Source organism: Thalia democratica, chromosome 6 (assembly GCF_965202585.1).
Source record: "Thalia democratica chromosome 6, ktThaDemo2.hap1.1, whole genome shotgun sequence".
NCBI classification, from domain to species: Eukaryota; Metazoa; Chordata; class Thaliacea; order Salpida; family Salpidae; genus Thalia; species Thalia democratica.
In genome coordinates, this window is record NC_139170.1 from 21,963,629 (window position 1) to 21,983,608 (window position 19,980).

Below are 19,980 nucleotides of genomic sequence, written 5' to 3' on the forward strand. Positions count from 1 at the left end.
CATTTACATTACTTTAAACAACTTAATTTTAATTATATATCAACGTAGTTAGTACTGTATAATAAAAAAAAGTTAAACAATAGGAGAAACAAAAGCGGGATGGAGAAATTGATACTGATTTGTTTTTAGCTGACATTTGCGCATACAAGAGTCAATTTTTCCAAGCTGCCAGATTGTACAGAAAAATAGGAATGAGTAGCCGAGCAGTTGATATGTACACTGACTTAAGAATGTTTCAGCTTGCTAAAGTTTGTTACTAATTATTTCTCAGTGTTTTTTTTCACACTAGTAGACATAGTTTCTTTGTATTATGGTAATTATATTTATAAACTATTAACTTATACCTTTAAATTAGTATATTTGTCTAACTTTTTACTTTATAAACTATTATACAAAAACAAATACATGAAAGATAACATAAATTGTCGACTTTAAGAAATGTTAAGACTTTGTTCAATTAATTACAACGTCAGCTTTGATCTAAGTTCACCGTATAATTGTTACTAGAACTTTTGCTTTTTCTAAACAAATAAATGTTTATTAACTTTAAGTTTCAAAGTTATAATAAATTTTAAAGGAATACGTGGAATCCACAAACCCTGCAGAGCACAAGCAATTAATTGCTAAGCAAGCTTCATGGGCTAAAAATACTAATGAACCGAGAGAAGCTGCTAAAATGTACTTAAGTGCTGGTGAAGATTTAAAAGCACTTGAAATTATTGGTCAGCACGGATGGACTGACATGTTGGTTGAAAAAACTTAGTTTTTTTAGACTTAGCAATTTTTAACAATAAGGTAAAATGTCATGGTTCTCGTTTAGACTAGTTACTATTACAAATTGCTTGATTGCTAAATTTTTATCGAAAATTTAGATATTATTGATTTTTAAAACAAAGAAGGTATTATAGCTTTAAATAAATTTGTACCATATAAAAATAAAATAGGTTGATGCAGCTGGCTCGTAAATGTGATAAAGGAGATAAAAACATTCTTTTAAAGTGTGCAGACCATCTTAAGCGACTGCATCAGTTTGCATATTGTGTTGAAGTTTACAACAAGTTAGGTGACAAGAAAGCTATTATAATGTTACATGTAGACACACAAAACTGGGATGAGGTTAGTTCTTAAAATTATTTTTTGTGAAAATTTAATGTTAAATTTGTTTTTATAAACACATACAATTTTATGTTTTACAATTTGCTTGATGATGTTTAGTTTAATCTTGGTATAGGCATTTGAGATAGTTGAGAAAAACCCAGATTTTAAAAACGATGTGTATGTTCCATATGCACAATGGCTGGCTGAAAACGACCGTTTTGAAGAATCTCAAAAAGGTTTCTTTACTTATCATATGTGTTTTTTAGGTTTTGTTATACTAAATAAATTTAGCCATTAATAAAAAAAATACACCTTGAGCTAGGCAAACTTGGAAGTGTTATTGACTGCCTTAATAAATCTTTTAAGTATTTTTTGTACTATCCTGCAATTTCAAAGCAAAAGAAAATTAAAAGTCATCATCAGAGACAAAGGCTTACAATTTTTACGTGCCATGAGCAAGCTAATACTTTGTTAATAACAAGTTTTTATCATATCACTTGGATCTTCCGACTACAAGCTCTCAGTAGGTTGAGACCGGGGTTTCGTTCTGGTTAAATCTTGTCAGTCAGTCGGAGCAAAAGAAAGCTGTAGTCGTCAGTTTACAAACATTTACCGTGTTTTACCTAGAGGTTTTGATTAGTGACGTCAGTATGTCTAATTGCTAAATGTAAAATGCATTGTCTACTAGCAAGATAGCTGTCAAAATTTTTTGTGTTAAAAAAACGTAGACTAAAGTCATTACAATTAAAATCTAGGCTTTCATGTGTCGTTTGAAATATTTAAGCACTAAATTTTATAAATTTGTCATAACTTATTTCAATTTTTGCAGCATTCCACAAGGCTGGAAAGATACGCGAAGCGTTGCATGTATTAGAACAACTAACAGATAATGCTGTTATGGAATCGCGTTTTAATGATGCTGGTTATTATTACTGGATGTTGTCTATGCAATGTATTGAGATTGCAACTAATGTCGAAGTTTTAAATGGTTAGTTTATGATACTATGAATATTTATTAAAATATTATTTACCAGATATAACTAGGTAGCTGCACAACAAAATTTGTATCAAATGTTTTTATTTTTATATTTAGACATGCAATTAAATTGGTTTGAATTTTAAAGGAAGTAACTTAAATTCAAATATCTGAGCTATTAAAAGAAATAAGTATTATATAAAAAAACCACGCTGTTTTTGTACAGACTAGCTCTTAAGTTCTTTTGAGCTTACCTTACGATTATTAACTAATATTACTTAGTATTTTTTTATTATTTTTTTATCTTGTTTAAAGTTTGTTCTACTTTACTATAAAAATTCGTTTCAAAATTAGCAACTATTGCAGTGGTCTTCACGATGTGCACCTGTGTGCATAGAAATTATTTAACTGTGCACAAAAAACTTACAATAGTGAAAAAATTTAAATGACCTTTTTTTTGTCATTATTTATTTTAAAAAGCTTATTTTAATATAAAGTTTCAGTTCCAAACGCACTATTTATTTATTAAAATAAAACATTCATAATCTAAAAAATAGTGTTTTATAACAACTATTTATCATTTTTTTGTCTACTGTATACATATTTTATTTTCCAGTAATTTAACGTGCACTGTAGATTTTGAAAACGTTGAAGTCCACTAAACTAGTGTATTCGTTTCCTCGATAGTAAATATGTAGCTAAACTATTCTTTTTGATTTACATTTGTTATGAGAAAAATTAAAATTTTAGTTTTACTGCTTCGTATTGGCCTTGGTTCATGTGAATGAATTTTATAAGTTTTTTATTGAATTGCTCTGTAGTTCTATCAAGGCAATCATCAATAGTATGATGTATCACTATCTAAGAACAAATAATATTTTCAATATAAAATTTTCTTGTATTTATTAAAACTTTAATTTGAAGTTCTATAATACTTCAGTTTTTCGATTCAAGTTTTCCGTCATTTGCATAAATTTACATAGATAACATTTGAAATCTTTCACTTTCAATGACCGAAAGGTCTTTATAATTCAGTTCCTATGACCCCATTTCTGATAATAGTTTTTCATATATTAATGAATTAACTTATATTAGAAAAAATATTTCTAAATAGTCAAAAAAAAATTTTTCTGCTCATTTTCTATTAACAAGGAATTAGTCTAGCTATATGTATTAATGTAAATATAATAACTTCAGTTTGTTAACTTAAACTTACAAAACCATTGAATATTTAATGTTGATGCTTTTTAAAATAAGTTGAAAAATTTGATTACCTGTAAAAAAAGTAGTTTGCATCTCAAACGATATAGTATGGTTAAGTTTTAACATTTAAATGTTAAAGAAAGTTTTTTCAAATTTTAAATGATTAGCAATTTAATCGTACAAAATTTCATACATTTACATATAACATTTTTGTTTAGTTTGTATTAATAACACTAGTTTTATTGTATACAAGTTTAAATTTGCTTTTCACTCAATGTTTTATTTCTTAGTATAAATCCGTTAGTTATGAATTTAGTGCACAATATTTTGAAAATATTAGCTGTATTTAATTAACAAAATATTCGATAATTTTTGAGATAAGTAATTTTTTTAAATATTTGACTCTGGATGACTTTTTAGATTGAAGGATGATTTGGTTATATGATGAAAGTTAATATGGTAACTGAGAAAAATAAACTAAGAAGTATCATTTTAAAGTATATATGTACTAATTTTAGCTTTAATACTCAAGTACTTTATAAATTTTATGTAGAAGCTGGTGAAACGGAAAATGATATGTTGAAAAAGTTTAAAAAGTATCAACGCTTAGCTGAAATATACTATGTATATCACTCCATTCATATGTACGCAGTAAGTTTGCATATACTATTTGAAAAACGATTTTTAAAAACAATGAGGTGAAATTTTCTTCTTACTTTTTAGGAAGAGCCTTTTACATCTCATTTACCAGAAGCATTATTTAATTTGTCAAGATTTTTAATTCACGCCACAACTGCATGGCGTTACGATGTTCCTCCAAAAGGTGTGTCAAAAGTGTAAGTAATTTTAAATAGTTCAAAATATGTTTGCAATTTTAAAGTTTTAATTAGACTTATTTGTCTTTTAATAGAAAGCGTGTATACTACTAATATTCATACTAATGTATATTCGTTTTTCAGTGCTACACTTTGGGCATTGGCCAAACAAGCAAGACATTTAGGAGCTTACAAAGTAGCAAGATACGCTTATGAAAAACTGCAGCAATTTAAGCTTCCAAAACGTTTTCAAGATACAGTAGATATTGGGAGTGTTTCAATAAGAAGCAAGCCTTTCTACGATGCTGAGGTTTTAAATTTATATAAAAAGTTATAAAATCAAATGTTTCAGTATTTAGAAATTGAATCTTGCTAATAAAGTGTGTCTTATTAGGTTGATAGTTTACTGAAAAACACCTGTAGTTAATCAAAGTTCCTTTATACTTAATCAGTTATTTTGATATAGCGATTTTATTGCTTGTCTATCTATATCTTTAAAATTTAATGAACTATATTTTTAGTATTAGTGATCTACAAATTCAAAAATTATTGACTCAGCCGTATCCGGGTCTTAATTTAAAATTAGGATTCGGCCGAATCCGAGCTCGAATCTAAATATCTAATAATTGGAATCCAAAAGATTTAATCAGCCTATTATGTAAATACAATATAAGTTTATTAATGATAATTACGTATTATATAATTACTTATTTCGTAAAATGAATTTGAAGAATATTTTGATGTACATGCACGCAACATTTACAATTAGGTTGTACTTTTGTTATGCAAAATAAATAAATTATAGACTTTCATAAATGCTTAAAGCAGAAAACAAATCACAAAAAAAATTAAAACATTTTACATTTAACTTAAAAGTTAGTTCTTATTATGGCTATTATCGAATTAGAACATAAACTTTTGCAAGTGTTCATATTTTCAAAACAAAATGCAATTGAAAATACATGTAGCCGTAATAAATTGAAACATAATCCACTGTAGTAAAGGCCTATAAAAGAATAGGAATTACAATTGTAATAAAAAGTTTTTAGATTCCACTTAGGATTACACTTTAACCATAAAAAAAAGAAATATAGATTAATTTAAGCAACTGTTTAAAAATATAAAACGAACTACAATAGCATAAGATGTCTCTGTTATACTACAAAAGACTATTCTTGTTTTTCAAGTTGTGGTGGAGAAATAAAAGTTTTTCGCCGGTCTTTGGAAGCAATCGATTGCGCTTTTGCTCGTTCAAATTCCCAGCTTCAGAAATAATCTTTTAGAATACACAGAAGATGATGGTGCAGAAAGATATTTCTTTGCAAAACTGGCAATATGTGGGTATTTTGTTTTGTCAAAGTTCCACCAGTTTAAGACTTCGTCCTCTTCAGTTTCAGCATTCAAATTTTCTGTAGCAAAAAGCCCTTTATTTTTACTTCAATTTATTCATCTATAGAATTCTGTTGCTTGTCCTCCTGTGTAGCTGTGTTTCATTGTATTTTAAACATAGAATGTTAGATTGAAAATTTCTTCGGAACAAAATTTACAGAATGTTGTGGTTTTGGTTTCTCTTGTGGCAATATAGGAGAATCACCACCTTGATTAGCCTCGAAACAGATATGCTTTTTAACATTTAATTTAGCTGCTCTTTAACATTATTTTTGAGGTAAGAATAAAAAGCAGAAAGTCGATATCGTGGATCAACAGCTGTTGTGAATAACAGTAATTTGTTGTCATTCAGTTTTAAGTTGTTGTTATTGGATTAAAACCTCTTTTCGCAAGCCTCTGCTATATTTTTGACTAAAGTTTCACAAACGCTTGATACTTCTTCTCAATTTTCATTAAAGTTAACAAACTTTGTCAGTGATCGTGCATGCTGGATCACGCTTGAGAGCAATGCATTGATTTAGTACACTTCTTTGTTTCAAAAAAAGGTTTAAGCAGTAGAATAATGTCATTAGCCAGTTGCCATTTTCAGGTGTAATAATCGAATCTTGATCGTTTTTATAGTTAGCCACATAGTACCGGACACCTGATTTTAGTTTTTTAGTCTCTCTAGCATAAAATATGTTGAGTTTCACCTTGTATCCACATCTCGAACAAGAAGCAAGAGTTTTTGTTTGTGCGTGGTCAAAATCTACCTAGATTTGTCTTAGCGTTTAACTCGCGTTAGAAGAATGGCTAAAATGGCAAACAAATTTTTGTACCTTTGCTAATAGCTATTTAATACAATTGTCCTCAAACAATGAATCCTTCATAACTAGCTGAAGCGTATGCATAAAACAGGGTACTGACGAGGTTTTTAACAATTATATTGCCTTTTAAATGTGTCTTGCATTGTCTCGCAAAAAAAACGACAACACGATCCAAGGTAATATTCCAATTACTAAGCATATCCTGAATGTAATTACAAATTTTTTGGCCAGTGTGCTCACCCTCCATTTCCCGGCAATGCAAAACACGATGTTTGTACTTAAAATTTTCATTCAAACAGTGCCCGGTTAAAGAAATGTATGATTCATTTGTCCTCGAAATTTTCCACATATCGCTTGTGAATGACACAGACGAAGCATGTGACAACTTTTAATAATTTTCTGCTTCAGACTATCATAAGCCTGTGGAATCATGGTTTCATTAAAGAACTTAGTATTTGGAATTACGTATCTTGGCTCTAATTCAGTTAAGAGCTCTATGAAGCCTTGATCTTCTACAATTGAAAAAGCTGATTGTCCATAGCAATCATACTCATAATTTTTTATGAACTTTAATTGCTTTTGAATCCTTGATGTTCCAGAGTTTCATAGACTTATAATTATCAAGTATAGTTTGCCTGATAGCTTCAAGCTTTTTTTTCTTCGGAGGTTTGGGTGCAGTACAACTTCTATCTTTATCAAAAGATTCACTTTGAGACTTTTTGTAACTTTCGCTGTGTTGAGTTTTCAAATGCTTGTGCATGGAAGAGGTAGTATAGGACTTTGACTTGCTACTTCCTCTTCATATTAGCTCCGCAGATATTACTGTGATGGAGTTATCTTTCAAACTTATAGTAAAATGTTGCCAGACTATTTAAGACATTATTGATACTGTAAAATGAAAATAACTATAGAATAATAATATAATAGTATTATAAAATTAAAATGCACCAAATCTTAATTCTAAATAGCAATTTAATTTTTTTGTTTTGTAAACTATACTTTGATAAATCTTTTTATATAGGTCGTAATAGTTTTGTTCTTAAGTTATGTTTTCAGTTAAATAAAACATTAAATGGATACAAAAAAAAAACTGTATTTTAAACTTTATAACTTTTAATTTATGCAAACATGATACTACAAAATACCAACTAATGTATCTTTAAATAATTATTAAGCTTATGCTATTAAAAAGCTCAAGCTTTTTTTATACTGACCTAGTGAGTCAAGCTTATTTTATGAAATTTACAATTTAATTACGTTGTATTTTATCATTTGTATGTATTTACATTCCTAACAGAACAAATTTAAAAACATACAAACACAATTATTTATTAATATAATTTATTCTTTTCTTATTTAAACGGTTATTATTTTTTTTTTGGTATAAATGTTAAACATTAAATAAAAATCTTTAAATATGATATATTTCTAAACTCTACTAACAGAATCTCCAAAATGGAAACATTAACAAGATAAGCTTTATAAAAATGTGAGAATGTATAAAAAATAAATTTATCATAAATAAACTACCAACAACATTTACATTATTCAGAGTTGCTATTCTTTAAGTCAAAAAAAACTGCCCTGACTGACCTTAAACTGTCCTGAGACACCTCAAGGTTTTTCAAATCCGTAGGTAAAACTTAACATCTTTTCGAAATCAATAAAAATCAAGTTCTTAACAAAATTGGTTGTAAAACAAAGTATTGAAGCTAAATTAACTAAATCTCACTCAAAATATATGGATAAATAGCCTAAAATTTTAAAAGTCTTAAAATTACCCTGAGTTTCCCTGAATCTCCAAGAGATTTTCTAAAACTTTTAAATACCCTGCGTTTCTCTGAGTACCCTGAGAGTTTGGCGACCCTTGATTGCTAAAAGCTAACAAACAAATTATTTAAAATTATATGGTTTTTGTAAACTATACTTCCGCACTAAAAACAGTATAAAATTAGCCAAATCAATTATTTAAAGCTGTTGTCATAAAAGATATATCACAAATAAAGGTCTCCACTTATTGCTTAAGACAGGGTTGCCAAATGTTTTTGGCGAATTTTCTCCAGGTTTTTAAAAATACACATTTTTGGGTCTATTTTTAGTTTAAAGTTTAGTTTAAGGTTGAAAACTGTGTTAAATTGTATAAAAAACATTGAAAAGATACTGTAATCTACTTTTAAAGTGTTTTTTAATAAAAAATTTGTGATGATGACAAATGTTTATATCTATATGATTGATTTCTAGTGTCAAATCAAAATTTTACTACTTAGCATATAAAAATTGTTAAAAATTCCAGGTTTTTAGTGATTTTTGTTCGAATTTTCTCAAATTCCAGTTTTTTCCAGGTTTTTTAATCTAAATTGTCTAATTCCAGGGTTCCAGGTTTTTTTGCAACCCTGTAAATAGAATGATATAACTTCAACCATTTCAAGGTTTTTTTCATAACAATCTTTCACTCCAAAATATAGAACATCAAACAAATAATTTATTAAAAATTTATTAAAAATTTGTGAGCTATGGATGTTGGTGGGCCAACATCCAAAGTCTCAGTTGGTCTGGTTGACCGTCTGTGGGTAGATTGTCAACCTTACCTTTTTCCTCATATTTTTCCTGCAAACGGGGTGAATTTCTAGCACGTTTGTACTTAGGACCCTCTGCGGGCAACTTGGTATTTGTTAAACTTAAATTGGACATAATAGATATAAAATGCTTTTATTCTAACTTATTATAATGTATCAGTGAATTTTATCTACCAATACTAAAGACTATTCTAGACTACTTTATATAAATTAGGCAAGATATTTTGGGTGATGTATCTATTATACAAAACAACCACACAAAATATTACATAATTTCTCACTTAAAAAATGTAAGCTGCTTTTAAAATCTTTATAAATCATTAGGCAAAATTTTTTTGATAAAATGTCTCATCATTAATTTTAAGCCTTGTTTCTCATAACTGCAGCAAGCTCTAAATATTCTCTTAATATTCAGAGTTCAACAATGAATAATGCAAGTAGTTGCAGCAGTTCATTACAAATTAATTAAGATTTTATTGTTAACAGATTTTTTTTCTTAAGAACGTTGTTTTTAAAATAAGATATTAAAATGTTTGAAGTTATAACAAGTATTTCTTAAATTAAAAATATCAATTGAATTAGTAACAAAATATTAACAAAAAGTATATAGCTAAAAGTTTGCAAGCATCTGCTTTAATGTTACATATTTAAATTGTTTTTTTTTCTTTGTTTAAATAATGCAGCAGTTCATTACAACGAGCAAACATGAAAAACTAAACATGTGATGAATAAATAAGAGCGTTAACCAAAAAGCTGAGGTTAAACGCCTAAACTATGTACTTAATTTTATTTGAGAGTCTAATAAAATCCTTTATCATAGTTTTTATACTGTGTGCAAAACTTTAAGTCAAAATTTATAAGGCTTTTAAGTATGAAAAAACATTTTTTTATCCACTCAAGCGTGAAATCATTAACTAGTCATACGTTTCATTTAATTTTTGACAAACAATTAAGTAAAATTCAAAAAGTTTAAAGTGGTTTACCGAATCCAAGATTTTGGTTTCGACCAAATCCGAATCCGAGTCTTATATTGAAGTTTAGGATTCGGCCGGATTCGTCCTAATCTTGGATTCGGTAGATCATTTTTTAGTATATCAAATTTGTTAATTTATTTAAGTTACAATTACTCAACTCAGGAAGGCTATCATTGTGTAAAAATTTATTATATGTTTTCTGTTTTTACTTTATTGGTTTTAAAATACACATTTACTTGCCATTTTCTAGCCTAAATTTAAGCTTAAGGTAAAAATGTTATTTGAATAGAAAATATATTTTAGTACTATCCTACATGCTTATTATTCTATTGCAAAAGATTATTTATCAAGTTCTTTAAAGTCCTTGTCATAAGATTGTTTTTATGAAAATATGTTAAGCTTTTTATACAGGGTTGCCAAAAAATCTGGAAAAACCTGGAATTTGAGAAATTCTGAAAAAAACTGGAAATTTCAAATAATTTTTACTTGAAAATATTTCAATTCAGATTAGATTCGAAAAGTCTATCATGCAAAACATTTTTTGTAAAATTTATGGTTTTATTCATAATAAAACACATTTAAGATAGCATTACAGTATCTTTTTAATATTTTTATTTTATTTTACACAGTTTTACCTTAAACTAAGTATAAAAATTTTAATTTTAAAAAAGAAATTCAGAACTACCCGAAAAAAATTTAAAAACCGTTTGGCAATCCTGTATAAATAATTTATTTTTACAGAGATGATATTTATACCATTAATAGTTTTACAAACAGACTGATATAATGTTGCTGTTAATATTTTAGAAGTTATTTGGTATAATTTAAAACTAAGATATTTAAGTATCGAACAGGTCACTTTTGCACGAGCTTCATTTTTGCGCAAGCATCACTTTTTCACGAGGTCAGGGTTGAAGCTAGGTTCATAGTTAGGTTTAGGGTTAGGGTCAATTTTAGAATTATGTTTAGGTTCGGGTAGGGTGAAGACGTGCAAAAGTGACCACTCGTGAAAAAGTGTACCTTTGTTCAAAAGTGAGAGCCACCAATTTAAATAACATAAACTACTTTTAATTTTTAAAGAAAACACCATTCTATTTTAGTACTTGTAAGTTATTTATCTTAAAACGTAAACTATTATGTTTTATAAATAAGTATTTTTTAACAACAGGACTTGATGCCGTTATGTTACAGATGTTCCACCACAAACCCGTGTATGAGTCTACAAGGTAGCAAATGCGTTAATTGCAAGCAACCCTTTGTGTACTCTTTCTCTAGTTTTGGTTGGTGACTTTATACTTTCGTGGTAGTAAATTTTATTAAAAAAATAGTTTTTGAAACCGGTTATGATTACTGTTTATATATTAAAAAAAAAAGTATTGAGCTCTAATAACTAATAATCATAACCGGTTTCAAATACTTTTCACTTTATTTAAATAAAATACTATTTTCTTTTTCAACAACTTCAACTGAGCTGTTTATATCTAATCTTAATTTCAATAAGCACTGCGTTTTTCCATAAGAAAATTGTGTAAAACTTACAAAACCATATAATTTTCAAATTTAGCGAAAATTTTAAGTCAAAAAAAAAGTGTATTACTCTTTTTATAAAACTATATATGTTAGATATATTGTTAAATCTAAAAAGTTATTGAACTATTTTTTTTGATTTTTTTTAATTGTTATACCTGAAATAACTAAATACTAAATGTCTTTAAATGCACCATAGTTTAAAAAATGTAGATTTATTTAAATTTTAAGTAGTTCTATCAGAATTTTTTTCAAAATATTTTTTATCTTTTGTGCATGTTTGTTTATATAAAAAGCAACTTCCAAAACTTCTTTTATATAAATTATGCTGTTACCATAATTTATGATAATGTTTTGTTTTAGGAATTAACTTTGTATCGTAATAACCAACTGGGTTTTAAATACCTCTAAAAGTTGTTTTTATTTTAAGAGTAGATAGTTAGTAAGTATTAACAAAAAAAAAGACGGTTGCTTTAAAAAGTCTTTCTTTTTTTGATACAGATAAATATATATTATCAAACCTCATTCATGCTTATTCAAATACTTATTTTTAACTAAAAACTTAAAACATATCATACTTAGAATAAACTAAAAAAATAAACAATACGGTTTTTTATCTGGTTTCAACTTTACAGAGGTTCTTCCACTAGTTGAATTTACCTTAGAAAACGGAATAAGCGACGAAGAAGCATGCCGATTAATTGAATCAACTCTTGAAAGAAAACCGGAACACAATGATGTTCATTTTGTTACTGATGAAGTACAATCGTTAAAAATGCAATCTGGTGGTGGAGATTTCAATAAAATTTCCGAAGACCCATTTGACGCCGGCCTGTTGACTTTTGACGTAAGTAAATTCTTTAACTGCATAATCGCTTGAGTGTAGGTTTATTTAATTGATAAAAAGTTGTGCATACTTTTCAAGTTTGATCTGTTAAAGTTTTTATATTTGTTGTATAATTTTAATTAATTTAAATATAGTTTTATTTAAAACTAAGATATAAATTAATAGTTACCATTAGGGTTGTACTTTAAAAGCATACCTTTAGTTCATTTAACTTAAACAGCTGCCATAAAACTTTTAGTGAACGCTAAAAATTATTTTTGATTGCTTTCTTAGTATTACAGGGTTCGTGCGCGTCAAGCTAAATCAGTTTTTTTGAAAAAAGTTGAAAAACGTCAGGCTAAATCAGTTTTTTTATCTGAAAATTTGAGAATCTCAGTTTTTCTCAGTTCAAATGCTTGAAAATTTTTGATAAAAAAAAATTGAGAAATCTTTTTAAGATCAAATTGAGATTTGAATTTATTTCTAAATTAAGATCTAGTTAATAAAAACAAAATCAGTCAGTATTTGTAAAAAAAAAATGCTTAACACCTTTTGTTGAATCTCTAAAAAAAATTTAAGAATCTTCATTATTTTGTTTTGAGTAGATTATATGCCCAATATTTATTTTAACAGTTTATTACTAACAAAACAATGTTTCACTCCTATACTTGCATATAGGAGATCCTCAGTTGTTGTAAATAGGTCTTATTCAAATAGAAATAGAATTCTATTTGAATAAGACCTATTTACAACAACTGAGGATCTCCTATATGCAAGTATAGGAGTGAAACACTGTTTTGTTAGTAATAAACTGTTGAAATAAATATTGGATATAAATCTCCTTAAAGACATTTAAGTCGAGAACTTTAAATTGTTTGATTTAAAACAAGTTACATTATTAGTAGATTATATGCGTCATAATTATGAAAATTCATAAAAAAATACACTTTAAACATTACAGTTTAGTTCAACAACTTAGCTGTTTGTTTGAATTTGTTTACATCAGCTATGTATTTTAGAGCTTAGTTGGTTGAACTGTTTTAATTTCTGATTTAAAGGCTTTATACTAAATACTTTTTAGATTAAAACTCTAAGCAGTTTATTCATATATTTTACTGTTTGTTTAAAGTTATTAGAGATATTCACAACACTAAAACTTAGCTTTAGTATATAAGTACTAAGTTTTGTGGGAGTACAAATTATAGGTACAATTCATTTTTCTTTACAAGACCAAAATATTAAAGGTTTTTTTTTTAATTTAAGTGTAAGCTTTTTAAATCTGATACGACATCAACAATCACTGTATTTATTTAGAGTTTAGGATTTATAATTATGTATCAATTTTAAGTATTAGTCAAAATACTATAATAAACATTTTTTACTTATTTTAATACTCGTGTAATTGTTTCATTTTAAATTTTAATAAAACACAACAATGAACGTCGTTTTATTATAAATCTTCTGGTTTTCAAGTTTTTACTTAGTGCTTAATTAAATTAAACAATTTTGTTTAGTAATTTATACTTAATTTTTACACTAGTAATAGATTAGATATAACACTTATTTAAAACTTATCACTGAATTTGTTATGTTAAGGGCATAGGGAGGTCAATCACCTTTTTCACAATTTAGTCTTATTTTATTGAGTTGTAACTAAGCTATGAGTTGCTTTTTGCAGACTTTAAAAGCTCAAAATATTTTTGAGATAAAGCTGGTTGAAGTCGGAGACTACAATAGTACTAATCAAGACCCCCAAATACCAAAAATGACTTCTAAAGGGGATTGTTCTTACTTTGAAAAATGTCAGGCTAAATTGATCTTAGTCAGGCTAAATGAAAAAAATTTCGCGCACGAACCCTGGTATTAGTTTCTTATAGTTTTTCTTTACGTCTAAGTTTATCTGATATATAAACTTGCTTTATCATTTTAAATATTGTTTTGTTGGTTAGATAAAAAAATTCAAATCATTCAGCCCTATTAATTACAAAAAAATGTTAAAATATTATTATGTGTTTTTTTATTTTATTGTAGTCATTATTATACAATATTTTTATGCAAAAATCAAATAAATATACTACTTAGCTTTAAAATTATTTACAAAGTCATGAAAAAATTTTTGTGCATAATTTTAATCAAGATTTCCCAATTTTTTTTTCAAAAGGCTTCCTTTAAAGAAATCTAAAAAGATATGGCCCCCTCAAACCCAGAATATCTAGTGTAAGTTTTAAATTATGACCTCATGGCCCCCTGTGGCTCCTTTACTACTCATGGCCCTCCTTTGGCCCCTTTTCTGATCATGGCCCCTAAGCTTCTGTCATAGCCCCCAAGGGGGCCACTTAGCACACCTTGGGAAACCCTGGTTTAAATAGAACATTTAACACAACACATTGCATAACTGATATAGTTAATTATAAACAAATTTTAAATATAAGTTCTACAAACAAGTTTATTCAATAAATACGTTAATATGTGAGCTTAAGTTTGAGATATCTAGTTTAAAATAAACTTTAATTTTATTTTACAAAGATATTATAATGACGAACCATGCTAAAAAAAATTTAGATTTATTAGTTATGCAGTTTTGTGTTAAACGTTCTATTTGAAAATTAGAAGTCTATTATATATTTAACAATAGAATTGAATAAGAGGAACGGCTCATTTCCAATCTGCAATAGCCATCCGTTCATAACCCTTCCGAAATTTTTCTTTCCAATTATTTACTTTTCAATATTTTCTATATACACAGTTCCGCTTGTCAAAATTCAGATTTTTTTTTGGTTGTTTATAAAATTTATATATTATCAAATTACCTACTTAATTATTATTTCAAAAATCATTTATATACTTATACTTTAATTTCTTAATACTTTTACTTTCGTTAAACTTCAGTATATTATCTATGTCTACGTCTATAAACTAGTCCAAATATTAAATTGCACTTACCTTGTTTACTAAGTTATCTTGTTTTAGCTTATTTGATAAATGTATATTCAAAAGAATTTACAAATATGAAGAGTTTACTTAGCTTCGAATGTAATTGAAACTAAAAATTGCTTTATTAAGGATTTTTATAAAATCAAACTTCTTATGTGCATTAATACTATGGGATGGGAATTAAACGGATAGGAAATAATCCAGTGTCGAACTGATTGAGTAGGAATTGATCGAATGTGACATAGTTTAGATGGAAATTAATCGGATTGGATTTTCATGGAAAAATATCATTTTGATTGAAAGCTAGGAGATCAAAACAAGGAATTGATAGCTTTTAAATTAGTTCGGATGGGAAATGGTTTTGTTGGAATTAATCTCATAATAATTATCTTGGGTATATCGTGATGAGAATGTATCGGATAATAAATAGTTAGGATTTAAATTAATTTAAGTTTACCTAAGGAAGGATAAGTGCATAGCTAAAAGTTAGAGTTCGTGTAGATTTTTCAATAGTTGATAATTAACAATGTTTTTTTTTTATAATATGAGCACAAGCTGTAAACGAATTATAAATCACTAGGTTATATATTAAATAAGTCATTTATAAATACTTTTTATTAATGATGTTTTTCAATATTTTTAGCCCGAAGGTAATTTTCAACCAGTTGTTTGCAATAGAAAAGTTTTGAGTCAGCTTCAGAGTACTGAAGTAATCATCAGAAAATGGAACCCACCGCTCAGATATCAGTTTTTTAGAAATTTGTTGCCAGAGGTGCAAATAACTATGTGTGACTCATGTTTTCAAGTGAGTGAAATTTGATCAGTAATTTTGTCGTTTATGTTATGATTAAAATTAACTTACTTACTTAATAGAGGTATGCTTAAAATAAAAAGTCGATGTTTTATCGAAAACTTAAAATAACATATAAATAAAAATGCTTGTTTATAAAACAAACAAAATATTTTTATTCAACACAAAAATATTTCAACAAATTTACATAATCGTGATACAGTTGTAACAAAATAAAGATTTTTTTTTACATATTGAAAATCAGCCAAAGACAATTAGTGTTGCAACTTCAAATGCTCTGAATAGATCATCAATATCAGAAAATTTGGTTAAACATCCAATATGTGGAAAAACTTATAATAAAATGAGATTCAAAATATTAGGAAGTTGTAACAATATTTTTAACCTAATAAAAATTGAAGCCATCTACATTCATTTAAACAAACTAAAATTATGTGAGCAGAAAGAGTTCGATTATTCATTATCCTTGTTTAGTTAAACTATATTTTGTTTTAAAATAGTTACTCTCATGCTGTAGTTAATTATGTTTTTTAATCATTTTAATTCCTTTTTTTTTTTTGTTTTTTGATTGATTAAGTAGTTTCTGATGTAATCATAAAACTGTAAAAGTTTAAATAAAAAAAATCTTTAATTGTGTTACAACTGTATCACATTGATGAAAATTTGTTGAAATATATTTGTGTTGAATAAAAAGACTTAGTTTGTTTTATAATGAAGTAAAGTAGTAGAATAATTTCTAAAAATTTAAAAATGTTTGTAACTTTTAAGTTTTTAACCAATAATGAGCTTGAAATAAAATGTATAGATCAGGGTTTTCCAAACTCGTTTTTATAAACGCCACTTTGAATGAAAATTGATCGCCCCCACTCATTACAAACCCAAGAATAACTAGTTTTCAATTTCTTGTCAAACGTATCTAAGTACTCCCTTATGGCTCTTTAATTAAAACCCCCCTCTTGGCCATTTTGCAGCTTATCGCCCCTGAATTGCTACTTTGGCTCACTTTGGGAAACCCTTGTTGAGATCAACACCCAAACGTTTAAACATTATAAAATTAAAACTACTGTTTTATTTTTTGTTGCGAATGTTATTAATTGTTTATAAATTTTATTAATAAAAGCTCCGAACGAAACAAGATTGTTGGAATATAACAACAGCAATTTTCAAAGCACTCAATTTATTAAAAAACTAATGGCTTTTTTCTTTTTTAATTTTAACACAGTTCGACGGAATACTAAAAATATAAGTACTTTAAAGAAAATAAGATAAAGAGCAAAATATAATTATGTGTCCTATTTAACAATTGCAAACCATATTTATGAGCAAATAAATTAATAATACTTGCAGTAAATATTAATAAAGTCGAGTATTAATTTTAACATATTCGTAAAAAATGAATAAAGAATCTATCGCAGTATCACAAAACTCCATATATCATAATTTTAAATGATTACTTATAACATTAAAATGAATGATCAAAAGTGAACTGGTAGTCTGCCCTTTTTTAGACAAGATTTTGGACAGCTTGTGATAATTTGAATAAATATCAATGAAAAAATTTCAAATTCAAAGTATATTATTTAAAACTGTGTTTCATACGTTATGCAATTATCACAAATTAACAAACTCAAATTGATAAATTGAATAATAATTTTTTTGTTAAAAGACAATTAAAAAATTTGTCTCAATTCTTAAAACAATTCACTTAGTAAGAGATTTTTGTTTATTTGAACATTTTAAATACCAGTTATTGAAATTGAATCTATTTGAAAAATCAGAATTAAAATTTTTTTATCAAACGAAAAATCTCTTTCTAAGTGTTTTTTTTTTTCATGAGAGACATTGAAGTAAAATTGATAGTTAATTGCTAAAATTAAATAATATTTCGTTTCTAAACAAGTACAGCACAATAGTTTTTAACATTGAATAATAAAAAACGGTAGCTAGTTATAATCAGTATTAGATTTTAATTTGTTTGTTTATACATACAGTATATTAATAAATAAATTTAACTAATAATAAAACTAAGCACTAACATTTAAAAAATAATAACCTCTATAGATTTATTCGTATTGAAATCTTTTATATTTGATGTATAAAACAATAATGCTTACAAAAAGTATGGTAGTAAGTTCCTTGGATTTTATTTTTCATTAAATATAGTATAAAAAAACTTAATTTTAAAAAACAGATGTTTCATTCGGATGATTTCGAATTGGTGGTATTACAGAAGCAGGCTTGTCCATTTTGTAGAAATAAAACTAAACTACATTTTAGTCATGATCATAATGACTGATAAAAAAAAAAAATTTTTATTATACAAATTTAAATATATTATTTGTTTTAAAGTTTTTCAAGTAAAAGTTTTTAATTAATTCAAGAAGATTATCAAAAAAGTGTTTAATTGTTTTTTTAATGAAGACAATTTTTTTTTTTTAAACTTAAATTACCTATTTTTAAATTTATTTTGATGACCGTTTAGTGCTATAGAAATCTTTTACTATCCAAATCTGATACTGTGACTTTTTTATTAAAGTTTTATAATATAGTTATAAAACGCAGTGCAGTTTTGTTTTGCTAGCTGTTATATAAAACATGTTGATTTACTACTCAATATAATTATTTAAGATATTAAAAACAAAAATTTTTGGTAATTTATAGATTTTTTTTGTTTTCCTATTATTTAAAAAGTAAAAGATGTCAAAACGATAGTCAAAGTAAAGGTAAAATTTATTTTCTCTTTTTATTCATATTGCCCAAAATCAGCATGAGATATCTTTCTTATTATAATAGATAGAGCTGTTAACTTATTTAGTTTCACAGAACAAACCTTTGTCTAGAAATGTTAGTCAAAATGAATTGGGTATCATTATTGTAGCAGGGTCCATTTAAAAAATATTCTTTTACACTGTTTTTTATGAGTTAAATTAGTCTATTAGAAATTAATTGTTTTTTAATGGAATTATTAAAAAATGATTAAAATTAAATAAAACAATTTTTTTCATTTTTAACTTCAATTTTGAAGTATAACCAAATAAAGCATATTTTTGTTTTGACCACACTTTAAACCACATTACTCAAAGTATAAAGTTGTTTCTTAACTATCAAGAAACTGATCACCATCGTATATATTTTTTGCTCTTTAAGGTATAATCAAAAAATTAAAAAAAATATTTTTTAATTTTAATTTTTTAATATATGTTCTTAAAACTTACCTTTTTTAATATCTTTTTATTACTTATGATTTTCTTAAAATACACTATGTACAATACCAGTAAAGTAAAAACTATAAAAATCATCTTATCAGTGAAAGTGTTTTATTCTTACCAATCAAAATTTTAAAACTATATACATCTGTTAGATAGTTAGGATCTGTTTATTTTTCAAGTGTAACAGCAAATATTTTATTATTAAGTGACGATCTCTTTTTTTTGGGTGAAAAAATGTTTTAAAAATAAAATCATAAAGTATTTGAAATAATATACATGTTACAATAAATTTGTAAAATAAAATATAACTATAGAGTTAAACTTTAAATAGGTGACGAACGTAAAATAGATAAAAAAGCAAAATAAACATTTCATCAAAAAAAGTATTACTACAGACATTACACAAGTAAGACAATAGCATAATTTAATTAATAGATTTTACTAAATTTATCAAATATAGAATAAAAACGAAACAATAATTTTTATAAGATTAATATTTAATAAAAATTTAAAATGTATATTTTATTTGATTGTACCCAATATTATCATCTGCATATTATATGTTTTACATAAAAAATGTTTTTAAGTTAATTTGAGACAAAATAATTTTCGATTTCAAAAGTAAATTATATTAAATGAAACAAATAACGTATCATTTGTTTAATATTATATCATAAAAGATATGGTTTTTTGTCGATATTTATGTTTTTGTTATTTTTTAAAGGTTTACTTTAAATTAAAAAGAGTTACTTTGTATTTAAGGAATATTTTTTGCTAAAAATTTCAAATAAAAGAAGAATGAAAATAAATTGATACATTTCTATAACATATTTACT

At 26.1% G+C, this 19,980-nt stretch overlaps 1 protein-coding gene across 1 annotated transcript in view; it reads left to right on the forward strand.

Moving 5' to 3' along the window:
• Nucleotides 1-18,568, forward strand: part of LOC145839395 (intraflagellar transport protein 122 homolog) — a 38,876-nt gene extending 20,308 nt beyond the window's left edge. Inside the window, exons 15-26 of the mRNA XM_082946969.1 lie at nt 84-248; nt 578-744; nt 945-1,116; nt 1,232-1,334; nt 1,928-2,086; nt 3,831-3,928; nt 4,001-4,113; nt 4,237-4,402; nt 11,006-11,117; nt 12,000-12,211; nt 15,768-15,929; nt 18,127-18,568. Coding sequence (XP_082803095.1) covers nt 84-248; nt 578-744; nt 945-1,116; nt 1,232-1,334; nt 1,928-2,086; nt 3,831-3,928; nt 4,001-4,113; nt 4,237-4,402; nt 11,006-11,117; nt 12,000-12,211; nt 15,768-15,929; nt 18,127-18,231 — 1,734 coding nt within the window. The 3' untranslated portion in view covers nt 18,232-18,568. The remainder of the gene's footprint in view (nt 1-83; nt 249-577; nt 745-944; nt 1,117-1,231; nt 1,335-1,927; nt 2,087-3,830; nt 3,929-4,000; nt 4,114-4,236; nt 4,403-11,005; nt 11,118-11,999; nt 12,212-15,767; nt 15,930-18,126) is intronic.
• The last annotated feature ends 1,412 nt before the right edge of the window (nt 18,569-19,980 follow it).